This window comes from Apostichopus japonicus, chromosome 18 (assembly GCF_037975245.1).
Source record: "Apostichopus japonicus isolate 1M-3 chromosome 18, ASM3797524v1, whole genome shotgun sequence".
Taxonomy (NCBI): domain Eukaryota; kingdom Metazoa; phylum Echinodermata; class Holothuroidea; order Aspidochirotida; family Stichopodidae; genus Apostichopus; species Apostichopus japonicus.
Genome location: NC_092578.1, coordinates 4,196,910 through 4,221,103, shown reverse-complemented (window position 1 = coordinate 4,221,103; position 24,194 = coordinate 4,196,910). Strand labels below are relative to the sequence as shown.

Genomic DNA, 24,194 nt, shown 5'->3' with positions numbered 1-24,194 from the left:
ACACCATGATATTCATTATCTATTTATGTCTTGAACATTACGCCGGAAAATAACAGTTATGCTGACACGAAATGCACGCACAGCTCCGTACTGAACAGTTCACAACAGAAAAGATCATCACAGTGACGTCATTCACTGACCTGTGGGCTGTTCAAGGTTGTTGCAGTGTTTGCAAATTCCTAAATACGGAGACGAAAAAACGATGTTTTAATTCCCTTTTTTATAACCTTCCTGTGTGCTATTTGGAAAATTAAAAAAATATGTTGCTTGGTAACATATAAACTACATTATATATGAAAATGAGAGATTTTTTTTCTGTCACTATCGTTCTACTTTAACCCTAGTCTTTGAATAAGTCTTGGAAATAACTGCTAATCACTTGGCCCAACCCAAAAGGAGAGAATTAAGGCACAAAATTTGTTGTATATGTTGTATAAATTAGATCATTGAAACCATCGCTATCAGTCCTGGTTGTATTTCTTTTACCGCTTTTTATTTTGGAGAAATAATTCATTAAAGGGTGTGAAGACTCGCGCAAAAAGAAACGTCTCATGCCGGTAATCTGACCTAGTTTCGAATGAGGTGTAACAGAAGTGTTAGACACCACCATCGATCCCAGAAAATACACACACAGCTTGCTACCGTCGGTATTTAGACACTAGTGTACAGTCAATACATAAAGCTACGGTCAATACCCACAACACAGTGTACATAGCAGCGTGGACATCTCAGGTCTGGATAAAAGATAACAAGGTATCACGTTTCATTACTGCATTTTGTAGCGAAAAGAAGAAAATGCCATTTGCAAGCAACGGAAAATGAACTCTTTCAGAACGCGGCACACGGTTTGGGGCGAGTCTTCAATGCCTTTAATTAAACATACAAGTCAGAGCCCTGGTCTAACATTTACCGGCATTCGAAATAGGTGGACTGGCCAGTCTGACTTTTGTGTGACTTTATAAAAGATTCTGCAAGGATAAAAGTGTCAGGCCCTTCTACTTTAATATACTTCTGGAGCATGAATAATAGGTTCCAGGAATCAATGCAAGGAATCCTGTAGGATCTGTGAATTAAACAGACTTTCAGGACTAAGCTGTCCTACATTATTATAGAATGTATAGCACTACAGGTAGATAAATGCTCAAGGCTGCTATTGATTAGTATAGGTCCACCCATAGCATCCATTGTAATATATGACCTTGAGAGCTGAATAGATATTTGCATAACCCTGCAGAGCTATGACACAATAATTTGTCATGGTTTCCACTGTCTATCAATGGTAGGTGTTGACCCATCAACCTCTTTGCACAAAAGAATGTAGAAAGCAGTGTTTACTTTCGAAATACTGAATAAGTAATATAATCACACTCCATTATTGACAGAAATTCCTCCGAGAATGAGAGAACATACAATTTATAAAAATGCTTCATTATTATGTTAGCTCTGGTGACTGAAGGTATTTACATTAGCATTAATGTGATGGGTTGAAAGGTCTTACATGAAAGAATGTCATTATGGAAGGAAAGAAAGTAGGCCTGTAATCTGAGACAGATTGTATGATAGAGGTAACAAACAGGGTTGAAGAAAGTGAACAGGTGGTCCATCAGCTAACCTGGAATTGATACTTTTCATGTCTGATTGCAAAGACACTGAATATATATTATCCATAACCAACAGCTGTGGATAGAGACAGCTAGTTGCCTTTCCTCAAACCTTCAAAGGGTGTGAAGACTTGCGCAAAAAGAAACATCTTATGCCGTTGTCTGCTATGGGCTGCCATTTGGGCATTAAATACAACGATGAAACAATTTTTACATTGGTATTACATAATGTTGTTTCATTTTGCATATTTCTTCTTTTTCAATTTTCTTTCTTGTTTATTTGTTTCATCGTTGTATTTTTTTTTCTCAATTGGCTGCCCATAGTCTGCCTAACAAAAGTGAACAAGATAAAACAGTTACAACATGTGATAACTTTCTCATACAAAGTTTCTTTATTTTTTCATTATTTCCCCAAACTCTTAGACCTCAGAATATACGCTATTGTCATCTTTGCTCTGCGTACATTCTATGGTCATTCTTAAAATGTAATATGAGTTAAGTCCTGTATTCTTCTTTAAGTATTATTTTATTTCATGTGATCCCTTCTTCTGGCGTGAAACTTGATATTATGGCACTTAAATTCTACATGAACGTGGAGGTGGAATGTACAATCGACAATTCAGTGGATTTATCCATGCCTCAATAACATTCCATGTTATAAGTTGCCTCTTTGTGATATCAGCTTTTATTTACTTCATTCCCCACTTACCTGTCTCCCCACAACCTATGCACCGCATTCTACCGTGTCTAGAATGCCCTGGTAATCTTTTAACACTGTACACCCTCACTGGCCCTAATGACCTTCCTTCATTTTTCTACCCACAAAGTGTCTCACTGTGTTTTTCGGAGTTAGAAAAATTTTCGCGAAATTCGCCCTGATTACCTTGGATTTATACTCTAGAAGTTTCCTATCAGGACTTCTGTACTTCCAAGGATCTTTTCCAGCCTGATAAGTATCCTTTTCTTGTAGGGAAGGGTGTTTTTGGGGGCTGTTTTTAGTGTACACTCTCGCCCATGCGTTCGTTTTTTCATCTTTTTTTTCATCTTTTGTCATCTTTAAAAATACAGTTCAGGTTTGCATCCGTTCTGGATATTCTGCTCATGCTGGTCGGATCAATCTCTGCCATAGCTCATGGGGTCGCCCTCCCGTTGGTCCTGTCCTTCTTTGGTGATGTTGTGGACGGTTTCATCATGACTTCAGACAGCAACAACATCGGGTAAGTACTGGAATGATTTCTGTTCCCCGATATCAGCTCTTTTACTGAAGCAGTCTAACATTCTTGCCATCTTATATTCATGGACTCTACAGCCATATATATAGATTATTGGTAAAACAATAACAATTGTATTAATCTTCTTGTTGATTATCCCTGAAACCTGATATGCATTTGAATGTTTGCTTAGCTGTCAAAGTTCTCTGTACTAAGAATTTTTTTTTTTTAGCCTTTGAAGAAGATCCTGCTAGGATCAAAACGTCAGGCCAACTTACTTTTACACATACTTGGAATTTCATCGAAAAACATCATTTATGTAGAGATATTCTTTTAATATGAACATATAGCCCCTCTTTTCTCCATAACAGTACAATCCCTACTGCATCAGGTGTGACGATGGGAATGGTTCCAACCATAAATCCGCAAGCAGGCCTTGAAGCCGGTCTTGAAACCATCGTGGCTTTCTCCAAAAACTATGTGATACTTGGATGTGTAGTGCTGTTGGTAGCTTTTCTCCAATCAGCTTGCTGGAACTTGGCAGCAGAGCACCAAGTCAGAGTGATTCGTACTCGCTTCTTCCGTGCTGTTCTCAGTCAGGACATCAGCTGGTTCGATGAGAAGACAGGCGGAGAACTAACCACCAGGATATCAGAGTAAGTTCCAACCTCTGAGCAAATTAGTCACTGCAAGAAGATATATTCGTCCTTTTTTTTCATCATTGAATTAATTTCATAAAATAGCTTTCTGCATTTCAAGGTGGATGGTGTCAAAATCAGGAAATGAATGATAAAATTGACCCAAATAGCATTAGACAAACAAGCATATTTTTGTAGCATTACATTGCGGAATTTAATACACAGACATTTCAGTCATGTACAAAAATACAACATAATTCAGAAATTTGCAACCACTCTGCTCTAACATTTCCCCCTACCTGCAGTCAAACATTCTCTTCCACCTTTACTCCTTTAACCCCTCCCCCCCTAGTCTATAACCCCTCCCCTTCCACCTCTCCTCAGATATTTGGTGATTGAGGAAGTTGGTGGTGATTTGGAAAGAAGCAGGTAAATTTGGTGTGTGGAAAACTTAGATTGGCCAATAGGAGTGTGACAAATTGGAAAGGACAATATATATCTGGAAGACAGTTAAGTTTCTTAGATCCTTAATATTTCCAAATAAATTTTATTTTTGATCTAATCTTACTCATCTAATTATCTCATCTTCTTAAATAAGTGATATCAACAAGATTCGTTCTGGGACCGGGAGCAAGATAGGAGTCATCCTCCAATCCTGCTCAACAACAGTCGCTGGACTCACCATAGGATTCCTGAGAAGTTGGCGTCTGAGCTTAGTCATCATGGCAGTGTCGCTCGGCCTGATCATACCAGTATTTACAGTCTCTGCCATCGTAAGTAGTGTCTGTGTTGTGTTGGGAATTTACTTCGCTCCTCTCTTACCTGTCTCCCACTCCACAATTCCACAGTTTTCCTATCTACCTAACTACACATTTGGTAACATTTTAGCACTGCGCCCTCGCTCCCTGGGCCACGCCCACTAATTCCTCCTTCCGTATCTACCCCCCCCCCCCGGAAGTAGACTACACGTAATTTCACGCGAATCTTTCATCTGTGATTTTACAACCATCTTTCGCAACCATCTTTTGGTATCATCCTTGGATAATTCAGTTGTTGAGACCTTCTTTCGTCACTGTTCCAAGAAGAACTCATAAGTATCCTTTTATTTACGTACAATTTATGATTGCATGTTTTTCTCCATCCATGTGTTTTGTCACTTCTTCGTTGTACGTTTTTGTATGTACAGGTACCGGTTGCGCGACACCTCAGAGGTGGCTGTTTCCTCCAACGACCGTTAGCCATTGTGCTAGGTCTTTAAGCTCCCATCAAAAGTTGTTGGTTCTGCCCCAACCCTCCTTCTCCGGCTGCCCAGTGTTTTTGGGGTTTAATTCCAGATAATAGACCTCTGCATCCAGAAGCAGACCGCTGTCACGAAACAATTCCGCTGCTAGATTTACTAAGAGCGACTTTAACAGTGTCTGAATCAGTCTTACACTGTAGCCTGGATTAATTAAAGCCATTAGAGAACCTCCCTTCTAGAGCAGGTAGAATGAGAATAGATTGGCTAACATCACTCCGCTGGTTAGCCACTTAACTGGTTAGCCACTCCACTGGTTATAGTTGTGATGTGCAGAGTGGTGTTGGCACCAAACAAGACTTTCATTGCTGAACTTTCAAAAGGTCTAGCCTGCTATGCTTGTAAGAGGTCAGGGCTGACAGTGTTATTGTTATTGACTTATGTTAGTTAAATATTGCACAATGGGCAGCTATCTGTACAAGTAGCAATATATCTATTAGCACTTTCCTGGTGAAATTGGTATAAAAGTTGTTGATTTTTGTTAAGAAAATGCAATTTTGTGCTTAAATGTAAACCCTATCTACAAATGACATCTTGTGTAGCTATATAGTGTGTCTGGGATGTGTCATTCAAATCAAGGGCCGAGAAAATTTTATCTACAGTTTTCAGAAAATGTTGACAGAGATTAAGTTATGTTTTAAAGATATCGAATCGGTCGCTGGGTTAGCTATCATGTAAGCTGAACATGGGTCCTCGAAGGTGGGTCGTGGCAACATCGATTGCTTGATTCGTTAGACACTAGTGTACAGTCAGTACATACAGCTGCGGTCAATACACACAGCCCACTGTACAAATGATACAGCGATGGATATCTCAGGTCCAGATAAAAGATAACAAGGTATCACGTTTCACGTTACTGTCTGCATTTTGTAGCGACAAGCAGAAAACTTCACTTGCAAGCAACGGAAAGTTAACTTTTCCTGAGCGCGGCACGCGGTTTGGGGCAAGTCTTCAATGCCTTTATGTTTTAAAGATATCGAATTGGTCGCTGGGCTAGCTATCATGCATGCCGAACATGGTTCTCGAAGGTGGGTCGTGGCAACATCGATTGCTTGATTGGTTAGACACTAGTGTACAGTCAGTACATACAGCTGCGGTCAATACACACAGCCCACTGTACAAATGATACAGCGATGGATATCTCAGGTCCAGATAAAAGATAACAAGGTATCACGTTTCACGTTACTGTCTGCATTTTGTAGCGACAAGCAGAAAACTTCACTTGCAAGCAATGGAAAGTTAACTTTTCCAGAGCGCGGCACGCGGTTTGGGGCAAGTCTTCAATGCCTTTAAGTTATGTTTTAAAGATATCGAATTGGTCGCTGGGCTAGCTATCATGCATGCCGAACATGGTTCTCGAAGGTGGGTCGTGGCAACATCGATTGCTTGATTGAATAATTGATTTATTCATATCTCTCTTATTTATGTTACAGTTCATCAAGAAGTTCACACAGCAGGCACTTGATTCATATGCAAAAGCTGGTTCTGTGGCAGAGGAAGTGCTCTCATCAATGCGGACTGTAACCGCTTTTGGTGGGGAGGCTAAAGAGCTTGAAAGGTATTATTAGTTCTAACAATGTTAATCTATAGTTTTAGTTTCCTCTGATAAATTAATTAAATCAAATTTTTTGGTTCAGGTGGACATTGTACATCAAGGTACTAACTACAACACGACTTGTAAAATTGAAAAGTGTGGGTTTTCAAGTTGTTTTTAATTTGAACTAAGCAAAGTGTTTGATTTTCTGATTTTGGTCTTATTGTTAAGCAGAAATGGAACAAACTGAAAAGAAAGCAAACAGTTGGAATCAATGTCTTATTATATTTAATCAGTGAAGAAATTTTATCCTTGAGTTCAATTATATCCTCCTTTCTTCTTTTATAAAAAAGGTATCGGACAAATTTGGGAGCGGCAAAGATCGTAGGCATCAAGAAAGCGGCCGCTGAGTCGTCTGCTCTGGGGGCGCTGTTCTTCGTTATTTACGGGGCATACGCTATCGCTTTTTGGTGAGTATTTGACCAAGCTTTGGTATGTTTGAGCTTGAGCACTTGTTACACATATGACAGCCATCAAGTGGGGTCCACGTACTACTGCTGTTGATTTGGTTTTTTGTGAATGTAATTTGGTTAATGTGATCAAGAATTTGATAAAAGCAGTGATTAAGATTAAGACCAATAGTTGGTTTGCGTTTTTAATAGTATTTTTAAACTGTTTTAGTTTGCTTTTGTTGTCTTTTTAAGGAAAGAAACATTCTATCAGAGTTCAGCTTTCTCCTTATGATTAATATTTGTGAATAGTTTTCAGACTTACAAGCTGCTGTTCAGTTTGGTTTGTTTTGAATGTAATTTGCAATAATGTGATGAAGAATGTGATGAAAAAGCAGCGATTATGACCAATACTAGGTTTGTGCTTTGTTTCATTAGTAGTCAACTGTTCATTTGCTTTTTGTTGTCTCATGAGGAAAGAAATTTTTAGCAGAGTGCAGCTTTCTTCTTCTTATTAATATTTGTGAATAGTTTTCAGACTTACAAGCTGGGTTATTTATTTATTTATTCTTTTTTTTTTTTTTTTTTTGTGTTCCAGGTATGGTACTATCCTGATTCTTGATCCTAATCAGAGTTTCTCTGCTGGAGGTATCCTTATTGTAAGTTCTGTGTTTAACTATTGATCAGATAATTATCACTCAATTTGGGTAGGTCAGAGTTCATTTAATGTCACCAGGTGTCAAAACTTGGATATAGAAACTTTTTTGGATATCTTATTATGCACGTGGCTCCCTTTTAATGAGTACAAAAACCATATTGTTTTTGTTGGAGGTCAAAGGTCAGTTGGGGTCATCAAAGGTCACTCTGTAAAGCCTTATTACACAAACCTTGAAAACACTATATACCAAGATAGGTTAACTCCTGTAGCTGATATTTGGCATGTGTCTTTCTTTATATTGTGAGTGCAAGAACCCTATTATTTTGGGTGCATGGAGATCAAAGGTCTCTTTGAGGTATGGAGATATGTCATTCCAGGTTAAACACCAAATCCTATTTCTTTGTAAAAATTGTCAATATTTTAATTCATGTGGGTGAAATATTTTTTTAAATTGGCTACAACAGATTTAAGTCAACCTGACTTTAATAAATTGCTGTGTGACAGCAACAAAGATATTTGTTAATTTTGCAGCTGTTGTTTAGTTGAGAAATTTTCTTAAGCTTTCTTGATGAATGAGGAATTCTGATACATTTTCTATCATTTTCTGTCATTTTCTGCAGACTTTCCTGGCTGTTCTCTTTGGAAGTTTCTCTTTGGCCCAAGCAGGTCCAAATTTTGCAGAATTTGCTGCAGCCAGAGGAGCTGCATTTGCCATATGGGAAGTCATTGATCAAGTAAGCAAAGTCAAAGATATATTTTCTGCTGTGTATCTTGTTGACACATCTTATCTATTGAAGATTTGTGACAGTGAAAATTGACATAGATTGTAGAATTTTGGTTCAGATATCTGTCTTAGAGTGTTTTGGTTGTATAGACTAGTGTTTGCAGGGGGTATCCGGGTACCCGCCCGACGCCCGGTTCCTAATTTATTACCCGAATCCTACGCAAAGTGTGAAATTTTTTTTTTGGGCAAACCGACGGTTAGGCAGATTTCCCATTGACTTAGTGTGGTGTTAGCTAGGCTACCATGTGGTCGAAGATAACAGCAATAACGAAGGTACCCGCCCGACGCGATACTAACTGGTTCCTAATTTATTACCCGAATCCTACGCAAAGTGTGATTGTTTTTTTTTGGCAAACCGATGGTTAGGCAGATTTCTCATTGACTTAGTGTGGTACCCGGTTCCCGTTTTTTGGACCTGTGTAAACACTAGTGTAGAAACATGCATGAAAGTTGTGTGTTCTAGGGTGTTACAAACTTACAAAGTATTAGTTAAATCAACGCTATATGTATTGCAGCTCAGAAAAAAGTATGAATGTCCTCCCCCTCCCTTCCTCTCCTCGCAGTTTGACTCGACGATGCAAACAGTTTGGGGTTTCTGGTTTTGTGAAATGTCGAATAAATGATAGTTGTAGAGACATTGCAAAATTAGTATCATCTTTCATTTTATCATGATGGGGTTAAAATTCAGAAAAGTTGAGGGAGTAAAACACTTTTTTCCACTCTTGTTATCCCTATAAGAATTTACTACAATAATGGAAGAGTGATTGCTGGAGTAGCTTTAAGTACAGCTGGGTTGCATTTCCAGCATAAATTCTCAAATTGGATCGCAAAACAAAATGTTGTTAATAGCTTATCACAGTTATCTCACTATCCATGTTCAAAACCTTGAGACAAATGTCTCTTTAATTTTCAAATCACCAAATATGTCAATTAGTCAAATCAGTGGAGAAACTTTGTCATCGTTTCTATGCAACCCCTGAATAAATTACTTTAAAGGAAGTACAAGGGGAAAATGCTTTCTGTAAATTTAAGACAACACAACCAGCTGATTTAAATTTCACCCTCAATATTCATAGAACTTTCAGATGCCCCCGTTTTTCGCTTAAGCAGTCTTTAAATATCTAAAATAATGTCCAAATTGCATTCCTGATTTTCACCTGTATTGTCTATGAACTTTCATCCATCCATTGAGTAATATTGGAAATATATCTCCATTGGACATTTATTGTGAATGCTATCTATTCCACCAGTTAAGTTCCCATTAACTTGTAAACTTGTAGCAAGTATTACATATCACATCGCACAGCCCATATGAAGTTTTTTATATTTTGTAAATAGAAACTGCTCATTGCCTAGAATAACTGTTACTTATTTTATTAATTTGTTTTGCCCTGCTCAGGTTCCAGTGATTAATTGCTTGTCAGATAAAGGCTTGAAGCCATCAGAACTCACTGGACGGATTACCTTTGAAGACATTCACTTCGTGTATCCATCCAGGCCGGACACACCGGTAAGTATTCCGATAGGATTGCTAGCAATGGTTTTGACCCAAGCTTGATATTTGGCTATGGAATGTATTTTATCTGTCCTTCATTTGCCCTCATTTTACTTCCCAACTAACAATGGATTGATTACATAGTAACCATACTTGTCTTCAAGGCAATTCTTAATGAGAGACTCTGCCTGACATAGATGTGCTCCAAGTCAATGTTCAAAGAATACCTTGCAGGTCATCTAATATTTCTCTCTTCTACTCTTGTGTAGCCAAGAGCTCACTGAGTTACCTTATGTGACAGAGCAATGTTCTGATTATTGCTTCAAAGAGTTAAGGAATACACTCTAAGAAAAATATAAAGAACAGTAAGATTGAAACTTTCAAGAATCTCCTGAAAGCGCACCTGCATCAAGCCACAACATCTCAATACTATATTGTGCTTCATGGCCTCAGAGTTCTCTGTAAGTGTTATTGATTAATTGAATTAGTGATTGATTGATTCATAGATGTGAGAAGAAAGCTACTTTGGCTAACATTGTTTCCTTTTTTAGATATCATTAATGTGTTTTTTCATGTATTCGTATTGAATTTATGTTGCACTAATAAATCAACAAACAGAAATCATATGACAATGGAAACACTGATTTCTACACTTTTCAGGTTTTAAAAGGCTTTAATTTGGAGGTCAACGTTGGTCAAACAGTTGCCTTAGTCGGGAGCAGTGGCTGTGGAAAGAGTACAACGGTGGCATTGATGCAAAGATACTATGATCCAGTATCTGGTTCGGTAAGTATGCTTCGGCACAAGGGTAATATTTAGATAAAAAGTGGTGATCACCACTTTCTAAGTTTCCCGAAAAATTCTTAATTTAATATTAAAGTGTTAAAAGTCAAGCAGCAGTGATTTCTTTCAATCATTTTGATTGTAAGTGGAAGAGTAATTGACTAGCATGAATTTCATTTCATTTCTCTGATGAGGTTTACAAAACGGGGAAAAGTATAAAGTGTTGCATAACAGGCAAAATTTGTTGAAAGTTGGAGCTAGCATTCCCTGTGATAAATGATTGAATCCTCAATGTCAGCCGTCTCACACCGTGTGATGTTACTTAGTACTTTCATACTTTTATAAGATGACACGGTTCTAAGTCAGTCAGTATTAGATCGGTTTTAATACTCATATATCTTTGCTCTAGTCAAATTGGCTCGTCTGTCGTGACTGTAACATATTAACGTACAAGATTTCTTACTTTAAACGCATGTATCTTCTGAATTATTTATTACAGAAGGATTGTATAGATGCTGTTTTGAAGAGAATCCAAATGAATTAAACCAGAACACCAAGCAATCTAATTTATGTATGGATAAATATTTGTGGGCTTTTCATAACAGACTGAAAAGATTGTTTCTGCCGAAAAATGTGTTAAGAGTGCTTTACCATGAACATGTAAACATTGTAGAAGATTGCCATCGTATCACTTTCCATTTGCGTTATATTTTATTTCCATTTAGGTGAAACTGGATGGCCTAGACATTAAAGATCTCAATGTACACTGGCTGAGGAAGAATATAGGTGTCGTCAGCCAGGAACCGATCCTCTTTGGCACATCTATCGCAGAAAACATTCGATATGGAAGATTGGATGTTTCTGAAGAGCAGATTCACCAAGCCGCAAAAGAAGCTAATGCATATGACTTCATCATGGAGTTACCAGAGGTATGAACCTGTAAATTAGAAACAGATGCTGTAAATAGGACTATATTTATGACTCTCCCAACCCCCCTTTTCTCTACCTCCCACCCCCCCTTTCCACCACCCCCTCTCTACTTTCCTAAAGTGTGAAAATATTTTTTCAATGTTTTTCACTCGTAAAGGTTATCAACTGTCATGCCAGGCACCATGTTCAATTTAAGGGTTATAGTTTTCAACGGTAGACAAATAGGAACAAAGGATTCTGAGAGAGAAAAAACAGGATTTTTGTTTGATATTTAAGTCTTTATAGGGATCCTGATATTCTTGTACTTTTTTTAATTTTTTGTATTCTGCATTCCTCAGAAATTTGAAACCCTTGTTGGAGAGCGTGGAGCGCAACTCTCAGGTGGTCAGAAGCAACGTGTGGCCATTGCTCGTGCTCTGGTTCGTAATCCTAAGATCCTCCTTTTAGACGAAGCAACTTCTGCCCTTGACTCTGAAAGTGAAGGTATTGTCCAGGCTGCCCTAGAACAGGTAAATACTATTTCTAGAAAGGGGACAAACTTGACTTAACTGTTATGGTATAGAATCTGTTTGAAAGAATCTGATAAAAAATTCTAAACCCTTTTATTCTTTTGTAAATTTGTACAAGAAAGTAAAATATGGTACTGCATCTTTCATTTTACATTTCCAAGGTTCAAGCTGGTCGCACTACCATAGTAATTGCTCATCGTCTATCAACCATCAAGAACTCTGACAAGATTTGTGCCATCCAGAATGGAGTGGTCGTCGAGGAAGGGACCCATGCTGAGCTGATGGATAGACCCGATGGGGTAACTACTTTTGTGAAATTCCATTGGCAATTGTCTAATAAAAATTTAAAGAAGAAATTAGTATGTCCTGTTGTGATAATTTTCATTTCTGATATAGATATCATGATGTATTTCATAAAAATATGTGTTTGTTTTTTGATTCCATGCTTAGGTGTATGCTCAGTTGGTTAAACAACAGCAGACAAAGGAAGTTAGTGAAGTTGAAGACGAAGCTAAGGAAGAGATCACAGATGATGAGGAGGATGAGGAGGAGGGAGAGAAAGAGCTAACGGAAAAAGAATCCTTGGATAAAAATAGACCATCTTCCTTTAAGATGAAGAGATCCACTTCTCGTGCCTCTGGTGGAAAAAGTCCAACCAAGAGACTCATGTCACAAGCATCTGTCAAATCTGATGCTTCAGAACATGCAGTGAGTATATTCACAGTATTTCTTTAAAACAATTTTAAAAGAATTTGGATTTATGGGTATTTATAATATGTGAAAAATCTTAGAAATGATGGCTTTTTATGAGGATTCACAGTCTAAACTAGACTCTACCATTGGATTTCTTCAAATTATGTAGTCGTTGTAGGAGTTGATACCGGCATTGTTTTGCATTTCTTAATGCCAAAGAAGGTGTAGTTAGCTGATTGCCCTCCTAGTCGACGATAATAGTAACATGACAGTGTTTGTATACAAGAAAATCAAGGCTAGCTATAACTTTCATATATCATTTGTAGGACTAGTCTATTTTGACTGTTTAATGGTTTTTGTTCCTTAAAATGTAATTGTTTCCTAGAGGTCTAAACTAACAGTTGTCACATGAAATTGAGGGGGGGGGGGGGGCTACCCAAGAAGTTGTTTTCAAATGAGAACGTAAGGAGATCCAGGATCTTGTTTTGGTTCAGGGAGGTAATAAAGCTGACCCAGGATGGGTCCACATTTGAGAATAGGTGGTGGATCAATGTTTAATGATAATTTGATCCAGTTTTTCCCAAAACTAAATTCTGATCAAAAAGTTATATTGCATGTTCTTACAAGATTTTTGCTTCATCTCCCCCCCCCCCTCTCCCATGCCCTCCTTCAACCCCATCCAATAAAGTGGCTATTTATCCAAGTTAATATTGTCACGCTCTTGTGTCTGCAGGCTTCCAGCGGTACCCCCATATTGGCAAGTATATCATAATCAGGCGCGTATCCAGGATTTTCAAACCTCTCCTCTTTTTCTTACCCTGGGGGCGCACCCCCAACGCCGCCCCCCCTGGATACGCGCCTGATAATGAGAGGCCACTGCATGTTGGCTTGAAATTTGTGTAGTAGTGATGGTTCATGATAAATGTCCAAAGAGTCAATCTGTTCCCATTTGTCTTATGTTTGTAGATCAGAAAATCTCAGTTCACTCCTCTTCTATTTTCTTATCATTAATTATCTCATACTTTGTTTTTTCTTATTGTTCTATTTCTTTGTGGAACAATCTTTCGATCAACTTGAAATCTTATACTTACGTGGCTTCCTTCAGGGGACAACTGAAAAATGACTTTTTTGCCTTTATTGATTGTATCCATTCTAAGGGGTGGGAGTTGGTGGTGGTTGTGGGGGGGGGGTGGGTAGTGTTATTGGTCATATATGTTAAGGTTATCTATTTGTTTTTTTTGGGGGGTAGTTCTTTTATAGGTGTTAAGGTTATCTATTTTCTTTGATGGGAGTACTCTATTCAATTAAGCCCAAAAGGGTTTCTTAGTTTACTTCCTTTCACATTTTTTACTTATTTGCTGTTATATTGTCTTGTTCACCTTGTTATACTATGTGATGAAACAAATGATAAAATAAAATCTTGTAAGTTTTATACTGCCATCTACTGATTATAACCTGAGTGGTTTAAGAACACATCAACATGTTGTACTATTGTATCATAATCGTATCACTTAAAGGGATATTCCGGTGGCACTTAAATATGGAAGAGACATATATTTCAAAACTATTAGAGTCACAGTAGATGGATTGTGATGTTATAATAGAATGCTTTACTTTCCTATTATAATCCTCTTATTGAGTAATCCTGGAAACCTGATAAATATGAAATGTTGAAATGTTTGCATAGCTTACATGGTTCTCTATATATAGAATTTCATAAAAATGCAACCTTTTGGTAGAAATATTCTTATTCTCCTCTGTGAATAAGTGAGTAAAAAATAATATTATAAATGAAAACAGCAACATTTTTCAGCTGAATTACGGAGACGACATCACACAATTTGCTGTTGCCAGATGCATTCACAAAATAGGAACCAAACTTGAAATTCGTATCTTAACTCTAAGTCTACGAAATGCTACAAGGATGTGGTTTGGAACTTTTCAGAATTCTTCCAGCAGTTTTTCTAAGCAGTCAATACTTGTACTGGAATATCCCTTTAACTCATCATAATCACAGTTGCACATTGCACATGGTATGGGTGTTTATTTACACAAGTGAACAGTCATAAAAAAGTATTCCTTGTATGTTAAAATTGCCACAAGCTTTCATCCTCTGAGATGTTGTCAATTCATTTCTTCACTCTGGTTGAAGATGTTACCAAGCAGATAGTGATCTATATGTGAAGAATATTGTGATGTATGAAGTTTTGGCAATATTTGTGTATGTTATAAAGCTATTTGTATGGTCTCTGTATTAAGGTCCTGTGTGGTTATCACAGTAAAAATTATCTTGCTACTGCTGGCATATACGTGGACTGACCAAGTTGTATAAGACATTGGGTAATAGAGATTACAAGTCAAGGGTAAAAGAGGGTGTGAAGGGATTATTTTGGGTTTTTACCAATACTAGCAGCTCATCTATGTGAGTTTTGTATCCAATCTAAAATAGACCAGATTTAGTATGAAGAGTGCAGAAAGCAGAAAGGGTCAATATTCTCATTCATCAGTATTTATCTACCACCTTAATGCATATAAAAGACAATATTTAAATAAGACAATATTTAAATATATTTAAATATTTAAATAAGACAATATTTATATAATTATTTAAATATATTTAAATATTGTCTTATTTAAATATATTCAAATATTTAAATATTTAAATAAATAAATATTTAATTTTTTTAAATAATTAAATGTTTAAATATTTAAATATTTAAATATTATGATGATGTTGCTGAATGATTTATTCTCACTGACTTTTCCTCAGAATGAAGACAATGATGAGGAAGTTCTCCAGTATTTCAGTTGGGGAAGAATCATGAAAATGAATTCATCCGAGTGGTACCTTATGGTCATCGGTTTCATTGCCTCTGCATTCAATGGAGGAGTTCAACCTGCCTTTGCCATCATCTTCTCAAGAGTACTCAGGGTGAGTTCAAGGCCTAAATTTGCACTAATTTAAGCTTCTTGTTAAAAGCTTTTCTGTCACAAATTGTCAATCAACTTTCTATCCCATCGATGGTAAATTTATTTGTAGAGGTTGAACTATAACACAACCTTGGTTTAAGACAACTCTAATAATGACTAAGATATATTTTAATTTGAACTCAGGTTAGGTGCCTGATCATGCAAACTTTGTGCCTGCATAATTGATGATGTCTAAGGTCAGAGGTCAATAAACATTTCCGCTTGTCAACATGTAACATTTCCAGTAGGTTGGAAAATGTCATTAAACCACAAGATATGTAGAGAATGATGGGAAAAATTTTAAATAAAACTTATAGTAGTATATAGTATTAGTGGTTGTTAAAGGTTGATTTCAAAGGTCAATATAGGTCAAATTTGCCTACATTGTATGAAAGAGTGTATTGCAAACTCCCACACCGTATGTTTGGATTGTATCAACGGTCTTGTTTGTATCAATGGTCTTTTCTATTATTCTATAACAGATTTACGGCGGTCCACCGGACGAAATCTGGGAAGGCATTACATTTTTCTGCGTTTTCCTGGCGGCTCTCGGTGTGGTAGCTTTATTCTCAAATTCTGTTCAGGTAAAAGACAAAATAGAAATGAGAAACATCACGATGTAAATATGAGAAATAGAAAATTTGTTGAATAATTTAAGGATGGTATGCTAAACAGTGGTCTGACTAGTAGAGGGAGCTCTCGCCCTTCTCTCACACATGCCAGCGTTTGAATGCCCAGAATGTCAGTAATCTACAATTAGATATAGATTGAAAAGAATAGTGAGCCTTTAGTGATGTCACACTATTTGTTTGTGTGGGAAAAGAATTGTAAAACAATATTTTCGAAAGTGACTGTAACTTTTTGGGTGGGGGAGTAGGAGGGGGCAAAGGGGGGGAGGAGGGAGGTGGTGGATTTGTTTTATATAAGCATTTCTAGAAACTAGGGTAAGATTAATAATTAATGTTTTGAATACCATGAATACTCTGGTGTCATCAGGCCGGTGCGGCCGCCGGTGCAGTGGCACCGGGGCCCGGGCACTTGGGGGCTCGGTGAAAAGTACAAATAAAAAACATATACCCACCCCATTGGAGCAGACTATAGGCCGGGGAAATGGCTAGTATTGATGTTAAAAAGGTTAGTCTGTGAACCAAACAGGACCCATGAAGGCCTACTCCATGGGGATCGTCCATTCTTCAATCCCCAATCGGGTTGATGAAAATAGTGTTCAGTAATATACGTCAACTTACGCCATGCACTGTTTAAGGTTCCTGAATTCAATTTAATTGATAGACGGCTGTATATGAAACCTACAAAAGTGACTTTCCGATCCGGGCCCTTGCTATTAATATCAACTATTCGGACGTCTTGTCAAAATGGGGCCCACAGAATAATCACTAAATATAATTATGTAAATCTAAAGTATCGAGTGGCATAAGGGTTGGCAGCGGGTCTCAATCAAGGCTAACTAAAAATAGTTAAATCGTGGCAATCACTTTGAAGGATAAAAACATACAGATATGGAAAACTGAATATTTTTTCTTCGTATTTGCTGTTGGATTTTTTTTTTTTTTACGGGAACCTAACCTTTTTTCACAAAACAACTTCTTTTGAAACAATAAATAATAATGTCAGTTACATACACCACAAAACTCTTAACATGTACCAAAAAATGAAATAAATATCCAGTGACACCTATAGGCTATGCTGCATGCACATCGAGCATACAGGTTTGTACCAGGGCCGGATTACCCATTAGGCACAGTAGGCACGGTTGAAACTTTATAAGCCCCAGACGTGTCATATTCGGCGACCTAGGAGGTATTTTTAGCCAAAAATTATCCAAACACGACGCGCCAATCATGGTGGCGCTTCGCTTACACATTGTCTAGAAATTTTTACTTTCAAGAGTTTGCAAACAGAGGGCTTACAAAATACTTAATCCGGCCCTGTTTATACGGCCTGGGAAGTGTCATTTCTGGTCACCTGTGGTGGGGCTTCGCTTAGATTGTGACAGGTAGTGCCTAGGGCGTACGAAACAACTAAGCCGACCAAGTCCTGTACACTTACATACACGGGTTAGATCTACATGCACTAGTGCATGCGTCCACCCGAGTAAATCGAACGATGGGGGCCCGTTCCTGCTTCTGGCACCGGGGCCCGTACCCTCCACTGCATGGATAGTCTTGTTTTCATTTCAAGTTTGCTAAGTGTGTATTTACAATAGTCTGCGAACACACTACAGGAAAGATGCAAGGTAGGTAACTTTGTTTTCTTGCGATTCATAACCAACAAGCAGTTCATTTCTTTTCTTTCTCGACCCATCAATTTCAGGGCGTAATGTACGCAATTTCCGGGGAAAGATTGACCGAACGCTTGCGGTACCAAATGTTCAAGGCTCTTCTCAGAATGGTAGGTACAAGTTCTTGGTTTAGGTTTTAGTCTTGTCCAGGGAAACCTGCTGCTGTTGGACTTTTTTGCATTACTTATATGTTTCTTTCTTCATAGTAATTTTTCCTTTCTTATTTTGGGGTCCGATTTGTTTACTGCATGTACTCTTCTTATTTCCTGCAGGATATGAGCTATTTTGATGATCATGAAAACAACACTGGTGCTCTTTCAACCAGATTGGCAACAGAGGCATCTCTTGTTCAAGGGGTAAGTTTAAATTATGAAACTAAGCCAACAAAAAAAAAAATTATTGGTAGCGATTTATTGTCCATTGTGATTTTTCCATCAGGTTGTAACATTTCAATATCTTGCCAATCCATGTAATAACATGCACTAGTAGTTGGATAGCCCACCTTCTTAACTAAGAAATCTCTATTGTACCAATCATTTGGTTGCTCCTTATAAGAGAAAATTTTGTGTCCCACAAAATTAATGTAGTAATCTTCCATGTTTTCCCTTGCAACCCTTTGAATTGTATTGCTAATTTGATCATTTCTGGTCAGATGTTGGCCTGCAATAAATTAGATAATGTGTTCAGGTACTTTATCTTCCCTTAATCACTCAACGTTGATACTGCAAAAGTGAAATATCTAGAATTCCCAGGAAGAGGAGATCTCAGAAACAGCATTGGACTTGGTTAATTTTTCCGTCATATACTGTACCTTGTTTTCAGCAAAAATTGTGCGTAATTTGTGTGCCAGAAAAAAAATCAAAATATGGGGCCTAGGGCAACCTACCTGAATCCATTGCTGTACAATGTTTTGGCATAATTCAATGCAAACTGCAGCTTGATTAAAGTGTAAAAACCTGTACTCAAGCAACTAGTGTAATGTTCCAATACTGGAATACCAGGAAGTTCACCACCAAAACAATGGTGCAGTCAGCTGCCAGTGACCAGGTACTACTGACAATATCTGTTGTTATATTTCCCAATGCAACCAGCTGCTATACTGTTCCTTTTATCAGGTAACCGGTGTACGATTCGGTCTGGTCGCAGAGGTCTTCTTTAACATCGTTGTGGCTATCATCATATCCTTCATTTTCTCTTGGCAATTGACTCTCCTGGTCCTCGCCTTCGTTCCCTTGCTCGGTTTGGCCGGAATTCTCAACTGGAGGCTATTCGCGGGAGGTGCAGAAAAACAACGAAAAGATCTGGAACAGGCAGGAAAGGTAAATAAGGGGTTAATCAACGGTCTAGCGTGCGTTACTCACAGGATTAATGCACGATCGGGGGATAATGCAAGCGATAATGCAGCGATAGCATTAACACCCGGAGTGCATTAATCATGTGAGTAACGCACGCTAGACCGTTGATTAACCCCGTTCATTCATACACTACCATTTGTGTGGGGGGAAAATAAAACAAAACATTTTTGGTTACATATAACCAAAGATTTATTAAAGTGATGCCCCATAATTTTACCGTGCGTTACTCACTGGATTAACCACGGTCAGCTGACCAATAGGATTTAGGAATCTTTACTAAGTATGAATGAATATGAGATCAATGGATGGTATTTTACCATGATTTTTGTTTTATCTGTGAGTGATAGAAAAATGAAAAATTTGTCAAAGGTATCTACTTGTAAATATTTTGTATTTTAGGAATGACTGTATAGGGATGTAGCAATGTGGCTTTTATTCCGTAGCATTTTGATACCAAATTGATTTGTCCCGAGTTGCCAATGTGAACTCTCTTATTTTTATCAATTTAAATCTGGTCCTTATTTCAGGTTGTTACTGAAGCTACAGTGAACATCAGAACTGTACAATCACTGACGAGAGAGTTGACATTTTGGGATAAATATGTACAATTATTGCATGAATCTCAGACGTAAGTAAAATCATTGTCATTTTTATACGTTAACTCTGTATTAGAAAACGCCGAAGTAACGTGGCTGTTTTTTGTCAACGCTCAAGGTTAGTCTGTGTCTCGTGCCACAAGGATCACTAATATTGTGTCGTTGTTAGAGGGAGGGTTGGGGATGGGGGGGGGAGAGGTGGATAGATGAGGCTCTAATATAAACTCTCATATGTGGAATGGTTGATACTTACCACAAACTTTGGTTTATAATTAATTTACCAAAGATATAACTTAAACAATTAACTGTTCTTAAAGTAGGTAATATAAAAATAAAAGATATCGTTTTTTTTTTTTAATACTCCCGAACGGCATTCATTAAACAAGATTCCCTATCTCTCAATTCCTTTGCAGAAAGAGTTACCTGTCCGCAATGTTACAGGGGGCGACCTTTGCATTCTCGCAGTGCATCATTTACTTTGCGTATGCTGCAGCTTTTCGATTCGGTGGTTGGCTTGTAGAGAATGGAAAGACTGACTTTGATGACGTCTTCCTGTAAGTATACTTGGAGTGTGTTTCACTCTTGACCACATCAGCTTTAACTCAAAGGTGGTTAATTTTTTATATGTAATTATGAAAACCTTGTAAACATGATATCTCAATATTGGAAGCTTGGACAGAACTCTCTTGGTATGAAGGTGAGATAACATTGAGTAAAAGAAGCCTTTTGATTTTGGTGGAGGTCAAAGGTCATTTGGGGACAACAGGGGGGGGGGTTAATGGTCATGTAAGTACATGTGTTCATATTCAGGTATGTTCAGATCATCGTTGTACTCAGAAATCTGGTCAGACTTCGTCTCTTAGGAGATGAAAAAATACTTACCAGCTATGGATGGTCATGTGACATGCTCCCGTGTAGCACTTAACTCTTACAGCTCTCCTTGAATGATTATTTTACAACAAGTAAATGTCATGATCTCATAGCTATACCACAATCCTGGTGAAGTTACGTGAACGATGTAATCTATTCAATCTATTTTCAATTTCAAAATTGCTATTTTCTTGCAAACAATCAAACTTCAGATGGAACTCATGTAGCTTATCAAGACTACATGCAATGTTCACAGACACAATCATCAGCAGCCGACAGGATCCACAGTTCCTTAGCAACAAGAGTATCCTAGCTGTATCTGCACCTAACAACCGAGTCACATGATACAAGTGACCGCCATACACAATCTATAAGGCTCTTACTGTATAGGTACAAACAGTAGCTGAAGTCCATAAAACAGATTAAGCCTTTTGTGAGACAAATAAAGTAAATCTGAACAGCATCATCAAGGAAACCTAATATATTATTTCAAACTATTAAAGGGATGAATAATATGTTTTGTTTTGTGTTTGGTATGTTTTCCTATTGTTTGGCGAGACTTCCAGAGTATGTGTGTTTGATGGTTCAGATTACCATGGTAACAAAGGCATTAACTTAATAACATCATGGCATTTAAAGTGACACAAGTCAACAAGCTTTTCTTGCATTTTGGAATAAAATCCTTTGATCATAGCATAACAAAAACCCAGAATTATGGTTTGATACTAGTTTGGTTGAAAAGCCATTGATTGATTAATGGGTCTTATTTCTAAAGGCCTGTATTCTTTGAAATTATATTTGCGTCATTATGTAGCCTGATACTGATGCGTGCACAAATCAGCATTGCAAAACTTTGCAGCAGTTTGATGCCAGTGATGCCTTCATTTGTGGGCACTATTAGATTGTTTGTTTTACTTTCTTTACTTGCTTCTTGCAGGGTGTTTTCTGCCATTATTTTTGGTGCCTTTGGACTCGGCAGAGCTTTCGCCATTGCTCCTGACTTTGCCAAGGCTAAGATGGCCACTGCTCGTATGTTCCTGCTCTTTGACACGGTGCCAAGCATTGACAAGTACAACACTGAGGGCATTAAACCTGTAAGTATCCATGACACTAAAAACGTATGTATTTGTTATTTAGGGAGAAGCAAGAAGGTTTGTAGCATAAGGAGGAGGAAGTAGAGGAGGAGGAGGAGGAGTAGGAGGAGGAAGAGGAAGACAGAGGAACATGTCTGGTTCTCTGATAATTTATGTTATACTGTCAATCCTTTGTTGAATTTATCAAGATATGTTCACAGCTGACTATCAACTTTAGCTTCAAGCTTATTTATTTATGAACTTTCTGTTGATTATTCAATATGTTTCATAGAGCGTTGTGGGTCAAGTGGTTAGGGCAGTGGACTTGTGATCTGAGGATTGTAGGTTCGAGTCTTGTCCAGATCATTGAGTTGCGTCCTTGGGCAAGGCACTTTATCTCCATTGCCTCTCTTCACCCAGGTGTATAAGTGGGACCTGTGTGATTAAACTGTTTAGCTGCGGCCATGTGGAGGGATTGTCTCTTTGTTTGACATGTAATCATTGACCAGGGTAATATTGTGATGCGCCTTGAGCACCGTTATCGGTTGATATGTCTGCGCATTATAAATCCTCAATATTAATATAATTGGTGGTGCACTGCTCAAGAATGGGACGTTCTTTCCACAGGATGAGTACGTCCCTGAAGTATCCTTCCAGAAGGTTCGTTTCCGTTACCCAACCAGGCCAGATGTTCCGGTCCTAGCTGGTTTGACCATCTCGGTCAAGCCAGGTGAGACCCTCGCTCTGGTGGGCAGCAGTGGTTGTGGCAAGAGTACCAGTGTGGCCTTGGTCGAAAGGTTTTATGATTCTCGTTCTGGCGATGTGGTGAGTTACAATCTAAGCCATATGCTATTTCCCTCGATGAATTATTTTTCTATTGTTCATCATAATCTCACCAAAAAGTCTAAAATGTGTTTGTATAGTGGCGCAGTCGTTGTGACTGTTATATCCCTTGGTTTTTAATCAAATTTCAGCCAAATTTATAATCATTATTAGCATCCAACAATTTTTAACATTTTATCCATCGACTCTTGATTACTTTCTTCACAGCTGGTCGGGGCTTATGACATCAAGATCCTGAACCTTCAGTGGTGGCGCCAGCAGATCGGTCTGGTATCTCAGGAACCGGTTCTATTTGACCGGTCCATCGCTGATAACATTGCCTACGGGGACAACAGCAGGAATGTCTCACAGGAGGAGATTGAAGCTGCTGCCATGAGTGCTAACATTCATGATTTCATCGCCAGTTTACCCTTGGTAAGCACCAACATACATGTTTGTCTTGTAGAAGATGAAGTTTTAGTTAAGTGGCGGCTTTTGGCACCATCTCTTTCTCAGAAAGACGGTTAAGTATTGCTTGGGCTCTCCTCAACTCCATGAATTTGCGTTGCGATTAATGCAATCTTTCTTTTTTCCCTTTTCCTTGTCCCATTCCCTCCCCTCCATCACCACCATGTACACTTTACTGATGAACTTTTACATCCTGGTTATGAAATTATCCGATTTTGTTTGTTTGGTAAGAAATCTAAAAAAGTGATAAAAATGTTTGTTTGTTGTTATTTACTCTGAGAGATGACAAATATTTCTACTGCTAGAGTCTAACTTTAAAAGGTTTCTTGTTTAAATATTGAATTAAATATCATGTTTATAATGCTGTTTGTTCCTAAAATTATGTAACAATAAAGGTCTGTTAACTTTCACAGTTTGTACTATTACATGAGCAAAAAAACCATCTCCAAGAAAAGTCCTGTTTACAAGCAGCCATACAAACAAAGAAACCTTTTAACAGTTTTGCATAGTTTTTAAGTACAATACTTTCATAGAAGATGAACTATAGACCTAAAACCTGCTTTGCATTTAAGAATCAGGGTGGAAGTGTTATTGTTATTTACTGATAAAGGCTTATTAACCACTTATTGCACTATTTTGGCAAAAAGGAAATACTAAATAATATTGTTATGAAAGATTGTCATCTTCATGAGATGTCTTTTGCAGTGACTTTACGTTTATTCAATCAATCTATTCTCCATCAGGGATACGAGACACGGGTAGGAGACAAGGGAACACAGCTTTCTGGAGGACAGAAGCAGCGTATTGCGATTGCGAGAGCCCTGTTGCGAAACCCAAGAATTCTTCTCCTTGATGAGGCCACTTCTGCGCTGGATACTGAAAGTGAAAGGGTAAGCTCAAAAAAAGGGAATATTGTCATGAATAGATTCATGCTTATCAACATTCATTAACACCTTGACAAACCATTTGCTACTGATACTTTTAATTCCCCATTAAAATTATCTAGTTTGATAGCAATTATTGATTCAGACTAATTTCAGATACTTTAAGATTTGCTTGTTCAACATCTCTTTGTACTGTATGCCAGGGTAACAAGTAGAGAATGATTGTCCTATTAAGTTTATGCTATTTGTTAAATTTTGAACATAAGATAAGTAAT

At 37.8% G+C, this 24,194-nt stretch overlaps 1 protein-coding gene across 4 annotated transcripts in view; it reads left to right on the top strand.

Moving 5' to 3' along the window:
- The window catches only part of LOC139958342 (ATP-dependent translocase ABCB1-like), a 40,514-nt gene that overhangs the window by 11,946 nt on the left and 4,374 nt on the right, over window positions 1-24,194 (top strand). For 3 of the 4 annotated variants that reach the window (XM_071955338.1, XM_071955339.1, XM_071955337.1), the window contains exons 4-28: window positions 2,670-2,818; window positions 3,184-3,468; window positions 4,049-4,223; window positions 6,181-6,305; window positions 6,635-6,751; window positions 7,329-7,389; window positions 8,009-8,122; window positions 9,572-9,682; window positions 10,328-10,453; window positions 11,176-11,379; window positions 11,719-11,889; window positions 12,051-12,188; window positions 12,340-12,597; window positions 13,316-13,339; window positions 15,353-15,514; window positions 16,035-16,136; window positions 17,884-17,961; window positions 18,124-18,207; window positions 18,967-19,170; window positions 19,734-19,834; window positions 20,216-20,356; window positions 21,610-21,766; window positions 22,373-22,570; window positions 22,796-23,002; window positions 23,779-23,925. In XM_071955338.1, the coding sequence (XP_071811439.1) occupies window positions 2,670-2,818; window positions 3,184-3,468; window positions 4,049-4,223; window positions 6,181-6,305; window positions 6,635-6,751; window positions 7,329-7,389; window positions 8,009-8,122; window positions 9,572-9,682; window positions 10,328-10,453; window positions 11,176-11,379; window positions 11,719-11,889; window positions 12,051-12,188; window positions 12,340-12,597; window positions 13,316-13,339; window positions 15,353-15,514; window positions 16,035-16,136; window positions 17,884-17,961; window positions 18,124-18,207; window positions 18,967-19,170; window positions 19,734-19,834; window positions 20,216-20,356; window positions 21,610-21,766; window positions 22,373-22,570; window positions 22,796-23,002; window positions 23,779-23,925 (3,639 nt within the window). The remainder of the gene's footprint in view (window positions 1-2,669; window positions 2,819-3,183; window positions 3,469-4,048; window positions 4,224-6,180; window positions 6,306-6,634; window positions 6,752-7,328; window positions 7,390-8,008; window positions 8,123-9,571; window positions 9,683-10,327; window positions 10,454-11,175; window positions 11,380-11,718; window positions 11,890-12,050; window positions 12,189-12,339; window positions 12,598-13,315; window positions 13,340-15,352; window positions 15,515-16,034; window positions 16,137-17,883; window positions 17,962-18,123; window positions 18,208-18,966; window positions 19,171-19,733; window positions 19,835-20,215; window positions 20,357-21,609; window positions 21,767-22,372; window positions 22,571-22,795; window positions 23,003-23,778; window positions 23,926-24,194) is intronic. The other variant, XM_071955340.1, reaches the window with a different exon arrangement.